This window comes from Mustelus asterias, chromosome 14, assembly GCF_964213995.1.
Source record: "Mustelus asterias chromosome 14, sMusAst1.hap1.1, whole genome shotgun sequence".
NCBI lineage: Eukaryota > Metazoa > Chordata > Chondrichthyes > Carcharhiniformes > Triakidae > Mustelus > Mustelus asterias.
This window is the reverse complement of record NC_135814.1, coordinates 9,020,414-9,036,302: the sequence shown is the minus strand read 5'-3', so window position 1 is coordinate 9,036,302 and position 15,889 is coordinate 9,020,414. Positions and strand designations below refer to the sequence as shown.

The 15,889-nt window shown below is 49.5% G+C and overlaps 1 protein-coding gene across 1 annotated transcript in view; it reads right to left on the bottom strand.

Moving 5' to 3' along the window:
• The window catches only part of adcy5 (adenylate cyclase 5), a 340,470-nt gene that overhangs the window by 46,357 nt on the left and 278,224 nt on the right, over positions 1–15,889 (bottom strand). Inside the window, exons 9-12 of the mRNA XM_078227862.1 lie at positions 14,594–14,622; positions 5,108–5,255; positions 3,329–3,426; positions 1,278–1,365 (exon numbers count right to left, since the gene is read on the bottom strand). Of these exons, the coding sequence (XP_078083988.1) occupies positions 1,278–1,365; positions 3,329–3,426; positions 5,108–5,255; positions 14,594–14,622 (363 nt within the window). The remainder of the gene's footprint in view (positions 1–1,277; positions 1,366–3,328; positions 3,427–5,107; positions 5,256–14,593; positions 14,623–15,889) is intronic.

The window sequence follows — 15,889 nt, the reverse complement described above, 5'->3', positions numbered from 1 at the left end:
ATCTATTAACCCAGTGATTCTCCAATGTTTTTAGTCGAAGCAGCCCTTTCCAAATGGATTATCAATAATCATGGACCCAACCCATCTAAATTATAACACTGTATAACATTCATAAAGCACGGGGACAGAGCAGGAGCACGGGGGGGAGAGAGCAGGAGCAGAGGGAGCGAGCAGGAGCACAGGGAGAGAGTAGGAGCACGGGGAGAGTGCAGGAGCATGGGGAGAGAGCAGGAGCATGGGGAGGGAGTGGGAGCACGGGGAGAGAGCGGGAGCACGGGGAGAGAGCAGGAGCACGGGGAGAGAGCGGGAGCACGGGGAGAGAGCGGGAGCACGGGGAGAGAGCAGGAGCACAGGAGAGAGCAGGAGCACGGGGAGAGAGCGGGAGCACGGGGAGAGAGCGGGAGCACGGGGAGAGAGCGGGGGCACGGGGAGAGAGCAGGAGCACGGGGAGAGCTGGAGCATGGGGAGAGAGCAGGAGCACAGGAGAGAGCAGGAGCACGGGGAGAGAGCGGGAGCACAGGGAAAGAGCGGGAGCACAGGGAGAGAGCGGGAGCACAGGGAGAGAGTAGGAGCACGGGGAGAGTGCAGGAGCATGGGGAGAGAGCAGGAGCATGGGGAGGGAGTGGGAGCACGGGGAGAGAGCGGGAGCACGGGGAGAGAGCAGGAGCACGGGGAGAGAGCGGGAGCACGGGGAGAGAGCGGGAGCATGGGGAGAGAGCAGGAGCACAGGAGAGAGCAGGAGCACGGGGAGAGAGCGGGAGCACGGGGAGAGAGCGGGAGCACGGGGAGAGAGCGGGGGCACGGGGAGAGAGCGGGGGCACGGGGAGAGAGCAGGAGCACGGGGAGAGAGCAGGAGCACGGGGAGAGAGCAGGAGCACAGGAGAGAGCAGGAGCACAGGAGAGAGCAGGAGCACGGGGAGAGAGTGGGAGCACGGGGAGAGAGCAGGAGCACGGGGAGAGAGTGGGAGCACGGGGAGAGAGTGGGAGCACGGGGAGAGAGCGGGAGCACGGGGGGAGAGGAGCACAGGGAGAGAAATAGCAGGTGCACTTAATATTTATGAATCTCTTGGCAAGGGCAAAGGGTTATGGAGCCAAAGGCAAGCAGGTGGACACAGATCCGCCACACTTGCACTGAGTTGTGGGACAGGTGTAAGGGGCTGAATGGCCAGCCCCTGTTCCTGGATTCCAATGAAACCCTTGTGCCGAGTGAGTGTGTGCTGCGAGGCGACGGACTGGGCAGGGTTAGAGCGGAGGTGGAGGGGCTCTCACACTCTCACCTTCACACAGCAGTAGATGGTGGAAATGAACAGCACGCTGGCCAGGACCAAGAGGCAGGACAGGTAGAAACCCAGCATCAACGTGGAACTGCACAGAGCGAGAGAGAGAAAACGCAGTGATTAGCTCTCGTCCGGTCACACGGCGCACAGAAAGGATCGGAATTATAACACTTTATTATTTTGACGCGATGAATAAGTTCACCGGGGAGGCACAGTGATTAGCACTGCTGTCTCACTGCGCAAGGGATCCGAGTTCAATTCCCAGCTTGGGTCACTGTGTGTGTGGAGTTTGCACATTCTCCCCGTGTCTGCATGGGTTTCCTCCGGGTGCTCCGGTTTCCTCCCAAAGTACAAAAGGAAGGGAATTGCAGCAAACCTTTAGGAAACACTGGTTTAGAGGAGATCATGGGGAGGAGGAGTTGGAGGAGGCTGGAGGGTCAGCGGTAGGGGTTGGGGAGGGGGTCAGAGATTGAGGGGGTTGGATGTTGGGGGATTTGGGGTTTGTAAGGAGGAGGGGGAGGGGATCAGGGCGTGGGGAGGTCCAGTGGCTGGGGGTGTGGATGATTGGTTTACAGCGGTTGGGTTAGGGTTTTGGTAAGGGTTGGACGTCGGGTGGGTGACATGGGATTCAGAATTTCCGAGAGGCGGCACAGTGGTTGGCACTGCTGCCTCACAGCGCCAGGGACCTGGGTTCAATTCTGGCCTTGGGTCACTGTCTGTGTGGAGTTTGCACATTCTCCCTGTGTCTGCATGTGTTTTTTCCGGGTGCTCCGGTTTCCTCCCACAGTCCAAAGGGTTAGGTTGATTGGCCATGCTAAGTTGCCCCTTAGTGTCAGAGGGATAGCAGGGTAAATATATGGGGTAATGGGAGTAGGGCCTGGGTGGGATTGGGTCGGTGCAGACTCGATGGGCTAAATGGCCTCCTTCTGCACCGTAGGGATTCTATTCTATACTCCCCAGCGTATGTTTGGGGTCCCCCCAATCCAATACTGGGGAGCTCAAAGGTTACATTGTAATGTGGGAACTGCAGCAGCCAATTTGTGCACAGCAAGCTCCCACAAAATGCAATGTGAGAATGAGCAGAGAGAATCAGTTTATGTGACATTAATTGAGGGATAACTATTGGCCAGGACATCGGAGAGAACCCCTCCCCCTGCTCTTCAAACAGCGCCATGGGGGATCCTTCATATCCATCTGAGGGTAGGGCCTTGGTTTAATATTTCATCCAGAGGACGGCACTACCACTGGAGCACCGTGTGCTGTCCTGTTCCCCTCCTTACAGAAAGGAAGGAATTGCATTCGAGAGGGTCCAGAGGAGATTAACCAGGACGTTGCAGCTATGAGGAAAGATTGGAGAGACTGGGATTGTTCTCCTTGGAGCAGGGGAGGCTGAGGGGAAATTTGATTGAGATGTAACTGAGAGGGGGCCTGGATAGAGTGGATGGGAAAGCGCTGATTTACTTTAGCACAGAGGTCAGTGACGGGGGGGCATTGACTTAAGTGATTGGTAGAAAGATTGCGTGCAGTTTGGGCCTATACTCACTGGAGTTTGGAAGAATGAGAGATGGTCTTGTTGAAGCATTGAGGATTCTGAGGGGGTTTTGATAAGGTCGATGCTGAGAGAATGTTTCCTTATGTTGGGGAATCCACAACTGCCGGGGGCGGGGGGGCGGGGAGGGTGGGATCTCCTACTTAAGGTGGAGTTGGGGAGGATTTTTTTTCTCTCAGAGGGTCGTTATTCTGGAATTCTTCCTCAGCGAGCAGTGCAGACGGGATCACTGAACATATTTGAGGCTAAATTAGACAAATTTTTGACAGACAAGAGAGCCAATGAGGGACAGGCAGTGAGGTGAAGTTGAAGCCCAAGATCAGCCATGATCTGACTGAAAGACAGAGCGGGCTCGATGGGCTGAATGGTCAACTCCTGCTCCTATTTGTTGAGATTTTATGACCGGTTACAGACCAGACTCCCAATTCCTTACAACACGGTGGTTGGGAATAAGCGAGAATCCGGACATGCCTCTCGAATGTCCATCACCAAGGAGACTTACTGGGGCACGATGGTTATCTGAATACAACAGATAAAGAGGAAGACGAGACAGGAACAGGCCACGTAGGCTCCAAATCGGTCATCCACCTCCTTTGAATACTGCAAAGCAAACAGAGAAAGTGATTAGAATCGCAGAAACCATACAAGAGGCCAATCAGCCCATCAGTGTGTCTGCTGGCTCATTGAAAGAGCAAAACTGCTTAGGCCCAAACCTTGCTTTTTGTCCATAATCCTTTAAGATCCTCATCCTCGAGAAGCCTGTCCAAAGTCCTTTTAAAATTATTCATGGAATTCAGTTCCCACCATCTTTTTGGATCGAGAATTTTCTGGATCCCAGCAGTTAGGGCGGCACGGTGGCACAGTGGTTAGCACTGCTGTCCCACAGTGCCAGGGACCCAGGTTCAATTCCCGGCTTGGGTGACTGTGCAGATTCCGCACACTCTCCCCGTGTCTGCGTGGGTTTTCCCCGGGCGCTCCAGTCTTCTCCCGCACTCCAAAGGTGTGCAGGTTTGGTGGATTGGCCATGCTAAATTGCTTCTCAGTGTCACAAGATGTGTTTGTTAGGGGGATTAGTGGGGTAAATATGTAGGGCTACGGGGATAGGGACTGGGTGGGATGCTCTGTTGGAGAGTAGGGGCGGTCTCGATGGGCCAAATGGCCTCGCTCCGCACTGTAGGGATTCTTAAGCTTCTAAATTCTCTGAATGAAAAGAATTTCTTCTTGTCTCTCCCCTCCAAAGCTTTAACCAATCATTTTAAACCCATGATCCCTGGTTATTAACCTTCTCACCAGAGAGGATACTTTCTCGATCAAAATCTCTGGTCATCTTGGGAAGTGTGAATATGTGACCTCTTCACCTTCTCTGTTGCAGGGTGGAAAGTCTGAACTTTTCCAACCTCTCCTCACCAATGAAACCACTCATCCCTGGTCACATTTGCAATTGTCCTGACTCGCACCAAGTCCTGTTTCCCTATCACCCCTGTGCCGGTAAGGTCAAGAAACATCTTCATTTCAAGATTCTCATCCTTGTTTTCAAATGCCTCCATGGTCTCTCCATTCCCTATCTCTCCAACTGTGTAACTCCTCTGTGACCTCCTCCATCCCTATAACCTCTACCATATCTCTGTGACCTCCTCCAGCCATGTAACCCTCTAACCTATCTCTGTGACCTCCTCCAGCCCCATAACCCTCTATCCTAGTTCTGTGACCCCCTCCATCCCTATAACCCTCTACCCTATCTCTGGGACCTCCTCCAACCCTATAACCCTATCTCCTATCTCTGTGACTTCCTTCAGCCCTATAACCCTCTACCCTATCTCTGTGACCTCTCCAGCCATGTAACCCTCTAACCTATCTCTCTGACCTCCTCCAACCCTATAACCCTCTACCCTATCTCTGTGACCTCCTCCAGCCCTATAAACCCTCTACCCTTTCGCAGTGGTATTGTTGCTGGACTAGTAATTTAGAGACTCAGAGTAATACTTAAATCCTGCCACAACAGATGGTGAAATTTGAATTCAATACAAATCTGGAATTAAAAGTCTAATGGTGAGCATGAAACCATTATCAATTGTTGTAAACCCACCTGGTTCACTAGTGTCCTTTAGGGAAGGGAATCTGCCATCCTTACCCGGTCTGGCCAACATGTGACTCCAGAGTCACAGCGATGTGGTTGACACTGAACTGGCCCAAGGGCAATTAGGGCTAGGCAGTAAATACGGGCCTTGCTGGCAATGCCCGCATCCTACGCAAGAATAAAAGAGGGAAATAAATAAATTACCTTCTTTTCTAGTTCGGGTTTCCTGAACGTGAGCAGGAATTTCCGCACGTGCTCAGAGCGTAGTCGATCTATGCTTCTGGCATCGATTGCTCTCCCGAGGAATTCATCCACCTCATCCTCAGGATTCATGTTTTCTTGAGTGTTTCTGCTAAAGGAAGAATTACAAAAAAAATCTCAACACCTTATTTATCTCAACTGTGTATTTAACTCTTTCATCAGTTCCATCGTGTTCTTTAAATGTTTTCTTCCTCAATCTGCTGTGTTTCCATCATTCCACAAGCTAATAAAGCAGGCCTATAGTGAGCTATCATAGGCCTCTGTCAATAGAGCAGGCCTGTAGTGAGCTATCATAGGCCTCTGTTAATAGAGCAGGCCTATAGTGAGCTATCATAGGCCTCTGTCAATAGAGCAGGCCTGTAGTGAGCTATCATAGGCCTCTGTTAATAGAGCAGGCCTATAGTGAGCTATCATAGGCCTCTGTCAATAGAGCAAGCCTATAGTGAGCTATCATAGGCCTCTGTTAATAGAGCAGGCCTATAGTGAGCTATCATAGGCCTCTGTCAATAGAGCAGGCCTATAGTGAGTTATCATAGGCCTCTGTCAATAGACAGGCCTGTAGTGAGTTATCATAGGCCTCTGTTGATAGAGCAGGCCTGTAGTGAGTTATCATAGGCCTCTGTTGATAGAGCAGGCTTGTAGTGAGTTATCATAGGCCTCTGTTAATAGGGCAGGCCCAATGAGCTGGATTGGCTCTGCCAATAGCTCCTCCTCTTTTGCAAGGACGAGTGGTCCACTCCTAAAATGGGTACCACCCACACACCAAGTATAAAGCAGCACACTTGACTGCTCTCACTTGAGACGTTGTAGTACGTTAAGGATGCGATATAAATTGTTGCTGTTGGTCCTGGGTCCAAGGCCTATCTTTGAACACAAAATCTAGGCCAATCCTTCTGTGCAGTAACCCCACCCCCAGGGAGGGCATACATTGTTAGGGCTGTTGTGTAAAATGGTGATGGAAAAGGAGGAGTGGAGTGAATTCACCTTCCTGATGCTACAACATTGTTCCAGCAATGGGGAACGCACAAGAGGCCAAGCGAGTAGCCAATTAAGGCTCTCTCCTCGCTGCGGCTGGAGTAAACCATGGAGACTCCTGGGGGCTCATAGGCAGAGGGGGTGCTCTCTATGGCTCATGATGGGGCCCCTAATGCCAACAGTCTCCCCCACACCCCCACTGCAATGGCGCTGCCCAACCTCATCAATACTCATCCCCTCGCCGGCCCACCCAGACCCCACTTTTTTAATATTCATTCATGGGACATGGGCGTCACTGGTTGGCCAGCATTTATTGCCCCTCCCTAATGCCCTTGGAGGGCAGTTGAGAGTCAAACACATTGCTGTGGCTCTGGAGTCACATGTAGGCCAGATCGGGTAAGGAGGCAGATTTCCTTCCCTAATAGGGACAACATCCCCAATGGCAACCAATTGGTTACTTGACAGCCATAAAATGTAGTTGTGGGCCCTTACAGACAGACAAGGAAGGCAGGGTTGCCCTTGGCCTTTGGGCCTGTCATTGGGATACTGCACCGTGAGGATGAAACTCTGGCCTCCAGCTGCAGGCGGAAGAGGAGAGAATACTAACCCCTCTGTAAACTTGCACCGTCTGGGCTCAAAGCTCTGGAACTTTCTCCTGAAAACTTTCCACCTCTTCCCACTCCTTTACACTTCCCCTTTTAACCTACAGTACTTTGACCAAGCTTTTGGTCATCTCCATAGTGTCCAATTTTGTTTGATGATGCCCCTGTGAAATACCTTGGACATTTTCACAATGTTATATAGGCACTATATAGATGCAAGTTGTTAGTTTTCTTATTCATTTGATGCGACATGGGTGTCGCTGGCTAGGCCAGCATTTATTGCCCATTCCTAATAGACCTCCAGATGGTGGTGGTGAGCTGCCTTGAATCACTGCTGTCCCTAATATGCAGGTACACCCATAGTGCTGTCAGGGAGGGAATTCGAGGATATTGACCCAGCGACAGTGAAGGAATGGCGATAAATTTCCAAGTCAGGTGATGGTGTTCCCAGTTATCTGCCGCTCTTGTCCTTCTAGACGGTAATGGTCATGAGTTTGGAAGGTGCTGCCTAAGGAGCCTTGGTGAATTGCTGCAGTGCATCTTGTAGATGGTACACACTGCTGCCACTGTGCATTTGTGGTGGAGGGAGTGAACGATTGTGGAAGGGGTGCCAATCAAGTGGGCAGTTTTGTCCTGGATGGTGAGTTACCCGCTGCAAGATTCCAAGCCTCTGACCAGTTCAGGTAGCCACAGTATTTATACGGCTAGTCTGGTTCGGGTTTCTAACCCCCCCGGGATGTTGATAGTGGGGGATTCAACATTGGCAATGCCATTGAATGTCATGAGGTGATGGTTAGATCCTCTCTTGTTGGGGGTGGTCATTGCCTGGCACTTGTCTGACGTGAATGTTATTTACTACTTGTCAGCCCAAGCCTGGACATTGTCCAGGTCTTGCTGCATTTGGGCATGAACTGCTTCGGTATCCGAGGAGTTGTGAATGGTGCTGAAAATTGTGCATTCATCAGTGAACATCCCCATTTCTGACCTTATGATGGAAGGAAGGTCATAGATGAAGCAGCTGAAGATGATTGGGCCTCGGACACTACCCTGAGGGACTCCTGCAGTGATGTCTTGGAGCTGAGATAACTGACCTCCAATTACCATAATCATCTGCCTTTGTGCCAGGTATGATTCCACCCAGCAGAGAGCTTTCCCATGGATTCCCATTAACTCCAGTTTTGCTAGGGCTCCTTGATGCCACACTTGGCCAAATTTCTGACAATCGACGATGGTTTCATAGTCATTAGACTTTTAATTGCAGATTTTCATTCAATTCAAATTTCATTAGCTGCCGTGGTGGGATTCGAACCTGGATCTCCAGAGCATTACCCTGAGTCTCTGGATTACTAGTCCAGTGACAATACAACATGCCACTGCCTCCCCGAGGGCAAGAGTTCCCTGCTCAGCCACACTGTAGAAGGCAACAACAAACCACTGCAGTACTTTGTCAAGCATAATCCAATGGAAGTCCATGGTGCCCTCGTGGGGGCTGGTTGCTGATGGAGGAGGAGGTATTTTGGGTGGATGAAGGCGATGGCGTAGTGGTATTATTGCTAGACTATTAATCCAGAAACTCAGCTAATGTTCTGGGGACCCGGGTTCGAATCCCGCCATGGCAGATGGTGGAATATGAACTCAATTAAAATAAATCTAGGATTAAGAATGTACTGATGACCATGAATCCATTGTCAGAAAAATCCATCTGGTTCACTAATGTCCTTTAGGGAAGGAAATCTGCTGTCCTTACCCGGTCTGGCCTACATGTGACTCCAGAGCCACAGCAATGTGGTTGACTCTCAACTGCCCTCTGAAATGGCTGAGCAAGCCACTCAGTTTGAGCCACTCAGTTCAAGGGCAACTAGGGATGGGCAATAAGTGCTGGTCCAGCCAGTGATTCCCATGTCCCATGAATGAATAAAAAAAGAGACCAAATGAACTGCAGAAATATTATTCATCTAAACAGACCTTGTGCTCTAATAATGTACAGTATCTGAAGGCCTTTAGAGAGTGCCATCTTTACTTGGCCTAAACTTATATAGACTCCAATCCCACACTGACATGGTTAACTCTTATCTGCCCTCTGAAGTGGCTGAGTGAGTCACTCGGCCATGTCAAGCCAGCGCTGAGCACCCTCTCCACACAGAGAAGACCATCACCTTCTCAGGGTAACTCGGGATGGACCTTGCTGGTGATACCTACATTCCGAGTATGAATAAAGGAGAATATAGGAACCAATGGCACCAATCTGCACTGTATTTGGTTTCTTTATCATAGAAATCATAGTAATCATAGAATCCCTACAGTGCAGAAGGAGGTCATTCGGCCCATCGAGTCTACACCGGCCACAATCCCACCCAGTCCCTCTCCCCGTAACCCCATGCATTTACCCTAGCTAGTCCTCCTGACACTAAGGGACAATTTAGCATGGCCAATCAACCTATCCCGCACACCTTTGGAGTGTGGGAGGAAACCGGAGCACCCGGAGGAAATCCACGCAGACACAGGGAGAACGTGCAGACTCCACACAGACAGTGACCCAAGCTGGGAATCGAACCCGGCTCCCTGGTGTTGTGAGGCAGCAGTGCTAGGCACTGTGCCATCATTCTCCCTCCCGTCTTTGCTATGGTCACCAATCTTTTCTCTCCCAGTTCCAATGAAGAATCTCGGCCTGAAAGATGTGTCCGACCGGATTCTGACGTATCCGCTGCGCATTTCCAGTTTTTCTGTTTTTTGTTTCAGACTGTCACTGATTTTGCTTTGACAATTTCCGTCAGCCTCTGGGGCACAGCCTGGTAATGCTTGTCAAATCACTGCCAAGTGGTCACTTCCAGGCCACACCTCAACCAGCCAGGACAAGGGCCGCATGGGAACACCAGCTGCTCCCCTCCAAATCACACGCCAACCTGACCAGGGAACAATATCGCTGCTCCTTCATCATCGCTGGACCAAAGTTCTGGATTCCCTGTCCACTGAGAGAGAGCCTTCGCCACACAGGCTGCGAGGGTTCAAGATGGCCACTCACCAACCACTTCCTCGAGGGCAACTAAGAATGGGAAATAAATCCTGGCCTTCCCAGTGGCACCCACATCCCATAAATGATTAAGTAAAATTGTGAATGCATTCCAGGTTGGTTCGATCTGAGGGATTAAACTTTGTAACACTTCCTTCCGACATGTGTCGGGGAGAGTACACAAGTTAATGCTGAATTTGGAGTGCAAGTAAGGACAATGCAGTGTATAGAGTCATAGAATCATAGAGGTTTACAGCATGGAAACAGGCCCTTCGGCCCAACTTGTCCATGCCGCCCTTTTTTTTTAAACCCCTAAACTAATCCCAATTGCCCACATTTGGGCCATATCCCTCTATACCCATCGTACCCATGTAACTATCTAAATGCTTTTCAAAAGATAAAATTGTACCTGCCTCTACTACTACCTCTGGCAGCTTGTTCCAGACACTCATCGCCCTCTGTGTGAAAAAATTGCCCCTCTGGACACTTTTGTATCTCTCCCCTCTCACCTTAAACCAATGCCCTCTAGTTTTAGACTCCCCTACCTTTGGGAAAAGATATTGGCTATCTAGCTGATCTGTGCCCCTCATTATTTTATAGACCTCTATAAGGTCACCCCTCAACCTCCTATGCTCCAGAGAAAAAAGTCCCAGTCTACTCAGCCTCTCCTTATAACTCAATCCCGGTAGCATCCTAGTAAATTTTTTCTGCACTCTTTCTAGTTTAATAATATCCTTTCTATAATAGGGTGACCAGAATTGTACCCAGTATTCCAAGTGCGGCCTTACCAATGTCTTGTACAACTTCAACAAGACGTCCCAACTCCTGTATTCAATGTTCTGACCGATGAAACTAAGCATGCCGAATGTCTTCTTCACCACTCTGTCCACCTATGACTCCACTTTCAAGGAACTATGAACATGTACCCCTAGATCTCTTTGTTCTGTAACTCTCCCCAACGCCCTACCATTAACTGAGTAAGTCCTGCCCTGGTTCAATCTACCAAAATGCATCACCTCGCATTTGTCTAAATTAAACTCCATCTGCCATTCGTCATCCCACTGGCCCAATTGATGAAGATCCCGTTGCAATCCGAGATAAGATTTTTCCCAGGTAGGTGGTGACGTTCACGAGGGGTCATAGGTTCAAGGTGAGGGGGGGGGAGATTTAACACGGATATCAGAAAGACGTATTTTACACAGAGGGTGGTAGGGGCCTGGAATGCGCTGCCAGGCAAGGTGGTGGAGGCAGACACACTGGGAATGTTTAAGACTTATCTAGATAACCACATGAACGGAATGGGAATGGAGGGATACAAAAGAATGGTCTAGTTGGGACCAGGGAGCGGCGCGGGCTTGGAGGGCCGAAGGGCCTGTTCCTGTGCAGTATTGTTCTTTGTTCTATAAGTTCCTTCACTGTCCACTATGCCACCAATCTTGGTGTCATCAGCAAACTTACGAACCATGCTTCTTATATTCTCATCCAAATCATTAATATAAATGACAAATAACAATGGGCCCAGCACTGATCCCTGAGGCACACCGCTGGTCACAAGCCTCCAGTTTGAAAAACAACTCTCTACAACCACCCTCTGGCTTCTGTCAAGAAGCCAATTTTGTATCCATTTAGATACCTCACCCTGGATCCCATGAGATTTAACTTTATGCAACAACCTACCATGCGGTACCTTGTCTAAGGCCTTGCTAAAGTCCGTGTAGACAACATCAACTGCACTGCCCTCATCTACCTTCTTGGTTACCCCTTCAAAAAACTCAATTAAATTTGTGAGACATGATTTTCCACTCACAAAGCCATGCTGACTGTCCCTAATCAGTCCTTGCGTCTCTAAATGCCTGTAGATCCTGTCTCTCAAAATACCTTCCAACAATTTACCCACCACAGACTTGAGGCTCACTGGCCTGTGGTTCCCAGGCTTTTCCCTGCAGCCCTTTTTAAACATAGGCACAACATTTGCCACTCTCTAATCGTCAGGCACCTCACCCATGACTATCGATGATTCAAATATCTCGGCTAGGGGACCCGCAATTTCCTCCCTAGCCTCCCACAACATCCTGGGATATACTTCATCAGCTCCCGGGGATTTATCTACCTTGATGCGCTTTAAGACTTCCAGCACCTCCTTCTCTGTAATATCTACATTCCTCAAGACATCACTATTTATTTCACCAAGTTCCCTAACATCCATGCTTTTCTCATCAGTAAATACTGATGAGAAATATTCATTTAGGATCTCACCCATCTCTTGTGGCTCTGCACATAGATGACCTTGTTGATTCTTAAGAGGCCCTACTCTCTCCCTAATCTATAAAGTGGATTATGTGGCTTCTTACAGAATGGAAATGAAAGGTGACAGGATATTAGATTATAATGTGCGCTTGTGCATTCAGGCATCCCTATTATTCGATTTGGGAATTTGGGAATTAATTCTGCACAGTAACATCTTGGATCATGTCCAGATCTTGCCCGGAAGGTCCTGCAAGGTATCCTAAGGTCATGTTCCTGGTGTTGATAAGCCTGGTTTGAAACAGGCTCTGTTGGAAAAACATCTTGGACTTTCCAGTCGGCCTGTTGTCTGTCCCCACCCCACCCCCGTCCCCCGAGTGGAATTCTCCCAAAGGCAACCAAACAAGTTAGCACTGCTGCCTCACAGCACCAGGGACCCGGGTTCGAATCTCGGCTTGGGTCACTGTCTGTGTGGAGTCTGCACGTTCTCCCCGTGTCTGCATGGGTTTCCTCCGGGTGTTCCAGTTTCCTCCCACAGTCCAAAGGTGTGCGGGTTAGGTTGATTGGCCATGCCAAATTGACCCTAGTGTCAGGGTGATTAGCCGGGTAAATATGTGGGGTTACAGGGGTAGGGTGGGATTGTGGTTGGTGCAGACTCGATGGGCCGAATGGCTTCCTTCTGTATTGTAGAAGTGCTATGATTCTCATAGAATGAGGATCATAGACTCATAGAATCCCCACTGTACAGAAGGAGACCATTCGGCCCATCGAGTCTGTACCGACTACAATCCCACCCAAGCCCTATTCCCGTAACCCCATGCATTTACCCTGCTAATCCCCCTAACACTAGGATCAATTTAGCACGGCCAATCAACCTAGCCTAACCCACACATCTTCCACTGTGGGAGGAAACCGGAGCACCCGGAGGAAACCCACGCAGACACAGGGAGAACGTGCAGACTCCACACAGACAGTAACCCGAAACTGGAATTGAACCTGGGTCCCTGGCGCTGTGAGGCAGCAGTGCTAACCACTGTGCCACAGTGTCAATCTCGATGAAAGAGATCGCAGAATTTTCAGCACAAAATCGATTTGGCGCAAATCACTTTTCCACAGCCCTTTGCACTAGTTTTCAAATCACTGGCTTGGAGCGGATCCTGCTCCCACACAGCCAGGCTGCATGAATCATCGCAGTGAACTGTGCCCATTTGACCAGGCGCCCGACATCAAGCTGATATTTTTAGGTGTAAGGGATCTTTTAAAAGTTTCAAGGTATAATTCTGAAACATTTACTAAGAAACTCAAACAAACAGAATCATCTTGTAAAACAGCCTCAGTTTGAATAGTTTGCGGCCGACTTGCGGGATTGTACCCAAGGTGTCAACGCTTGACCTCAGTCTCAAAAGAATATGCGTGGCGAAACTCATAACATACAATCTGTATGAGGAGCAGAAGGCCATTCGGTCCCTCCACTCAATAAGGTCATGGCTGATCTGATTGTGACCTCCCACCTCCCCCGCCCTTGACTCCTTCGTTAGTCAAGAATCTATCTACCTCAGCCTTAACAATATCCAATGCTGCTGCCTCCACCGCTCTCTGGAGTTGAGAGTTCACGACGATCTGAGAGAAAATAATTTCTCCCCATCCCTGCCGTAAAAGGGAGACCCCTTATCTTTAAACAGTGTCCTCCTCGTTCCAATCTCTTCCACAAGAGGACACAGCCTCTCAGCACCGACCCTGTCAACTCCCCTCGGGATCTTATATGTTTCAATAAGTTTACCTCTCATTCTTCTGAACTCCAGTCAATACAGAGCCCAACCTTTCTTCAGAAGATGAACCCTTCATCCCAGGATTCAGTGGAGTGAACCTTCTCTGAACTGCTTCTAACGCATTTGCAACCTTTCTTAAATAAGGAGACCAAAACTGCACACTTTACTCTGGAGGTGGTTTCACCAACGCCTGGATGTGATGGGGGGGGGGGCGCTACCATCCAGCCTGTTCCACCGGGTCATGCATTGGGAAACCCCCAGCTACCTCGCTCAGGGCCGCAGAACACAGCTCAAATTCCCAGCGGCCTACTTGCCTGAAAACTTGTTCCCGACCCCACCACGGGACCTAGTCCCGGGAGGGAAAATCTCGCTCTCTGTCCCTTCCTGCCATCCCTTCCCTTTATTGTTACCTCACTCTCTTGTCTTCTCTATCTTAATTTATCACATCTTCCCAAATTTGATCCCTCGTCCCCCTTTAGTTCTCAACTCGCCAGAACACTGCACCCAGCACAGTTCAGAGAAACCTGTCAACTGAGGGACAAAAATTGGCTCAGGATACGAGAGAAACACTGCATTCTCATTGGAAAGATGCCGCTCTCCCTCAGTGCTGCACTGGAGTATTCGCCTGGATTTTCTTCTCAAGTTCCTGGAGTTGAACTTGAACCTATAACCTTTGAACTCTGAGATGAGCATGCTACAAACTGAGCAACAGCTGACAATATGGAACTTCAAACCATTCTTCGCAAAGGGCTAATGTTCTCATCTGTTTATTCAAATCAGCAGGTGACAATACATTGAGGCACAGGGAGGAAAAAGGCACATCACTTACTTGTCTTTGCCCATGTAGTCCACAATGCCCTAGAAATGACAGCAGAGAGAACAAAAACAGCTCATTAGTCTCAACTGAGCAATATCCTGATTTGTGTATTCATAGAATCATAGAAGGAGGCCATTCTGCCCATCGGGTCTGCACCGACCATAATCCCACCAAGGCCCTGTCCTCATAAACCCGCATATTTACCTTGCTATTCCCCCGACACTACGGTATATTTAGCATGGCCAATCAATCTAACCCGCACATCTTTGGGGTGTGGGAGGAAACCGGAGCACCTGGAGGAATCCCACGCAGACACGGGGAGAACGTGCAGACTCCACACAGACAGCGACCCAAGGCCAGAATTGAACCCGGGTCCCTGGTGCTGTGAGGCAGCAGTGCTAACCCCTGTGCCACCGTGCCGCCCTATTCACAATTATTAAAAATCTCCTCCCACCCCACAGTCCTCTGGGATCTTCTCCAATTCTGACCTCTTGCACATTCTCAATTTTCATCGCCCCACCATTGGCAGCCGAGCCTTCAGCTGCTTAGACCCAAAGCTCTGGAAAAGACACCTCAAACTTCACCGTATTTCTCATCTGTCTTTCCTCCTTTGAGATGCTCCTTACAACCTATTTCCTTGACTAATCCTTTGGTGTCAAGTTTTGTTTGATACTCACTCCTGTGAAATGCTTGAGGATATCATTGAATCTATAGAATTCTGACAGCACAGAAGGCCATTCGGTCCATCGAGTCTGCACTGACTCTCCGACAGAGTCTTTTACTCAGGATCACACCCCGCCCCATTCCCTTAACCCCACTCATTTACACTAATTCCCCCTAATTTACACATCTTTGGACACTATGGGGCAATTTAGCATGGCCAATCCACCTAACTGCACATCTTTGGAGTGTGGGAAGAAACCGGAGCACCCGGAGGAAACCCACGCAGACACGCGGAGAATGTGCAAACTCCACACAGACAGTGACCCAAGACTGGACTCAAACCCGGGTCCCTGCCACTGTGAGGCAGCAGTGCTAACCACTGTGCTACCGTGCCACCCTTATTTAATTGCATCAAAAGTTCTATGTAAATGCAAATTCCTGTTGTTGTTGAAAAGCAGTGAAGGTTTTTAAAAATATAAACAATGGAATGAGAAAAGGGCATTTAGATCTTCAACCACATTCTGCCAACAGACCAGGTTCAACCTGATTTCCTGTGGACTCTGCCTGACCAGTCTCCTGAGAGTGATGGGCCAAATGGCCTCCCGCTGTGCTGCAGCCTCAGTGCTTCAGATATGATGTATGGAA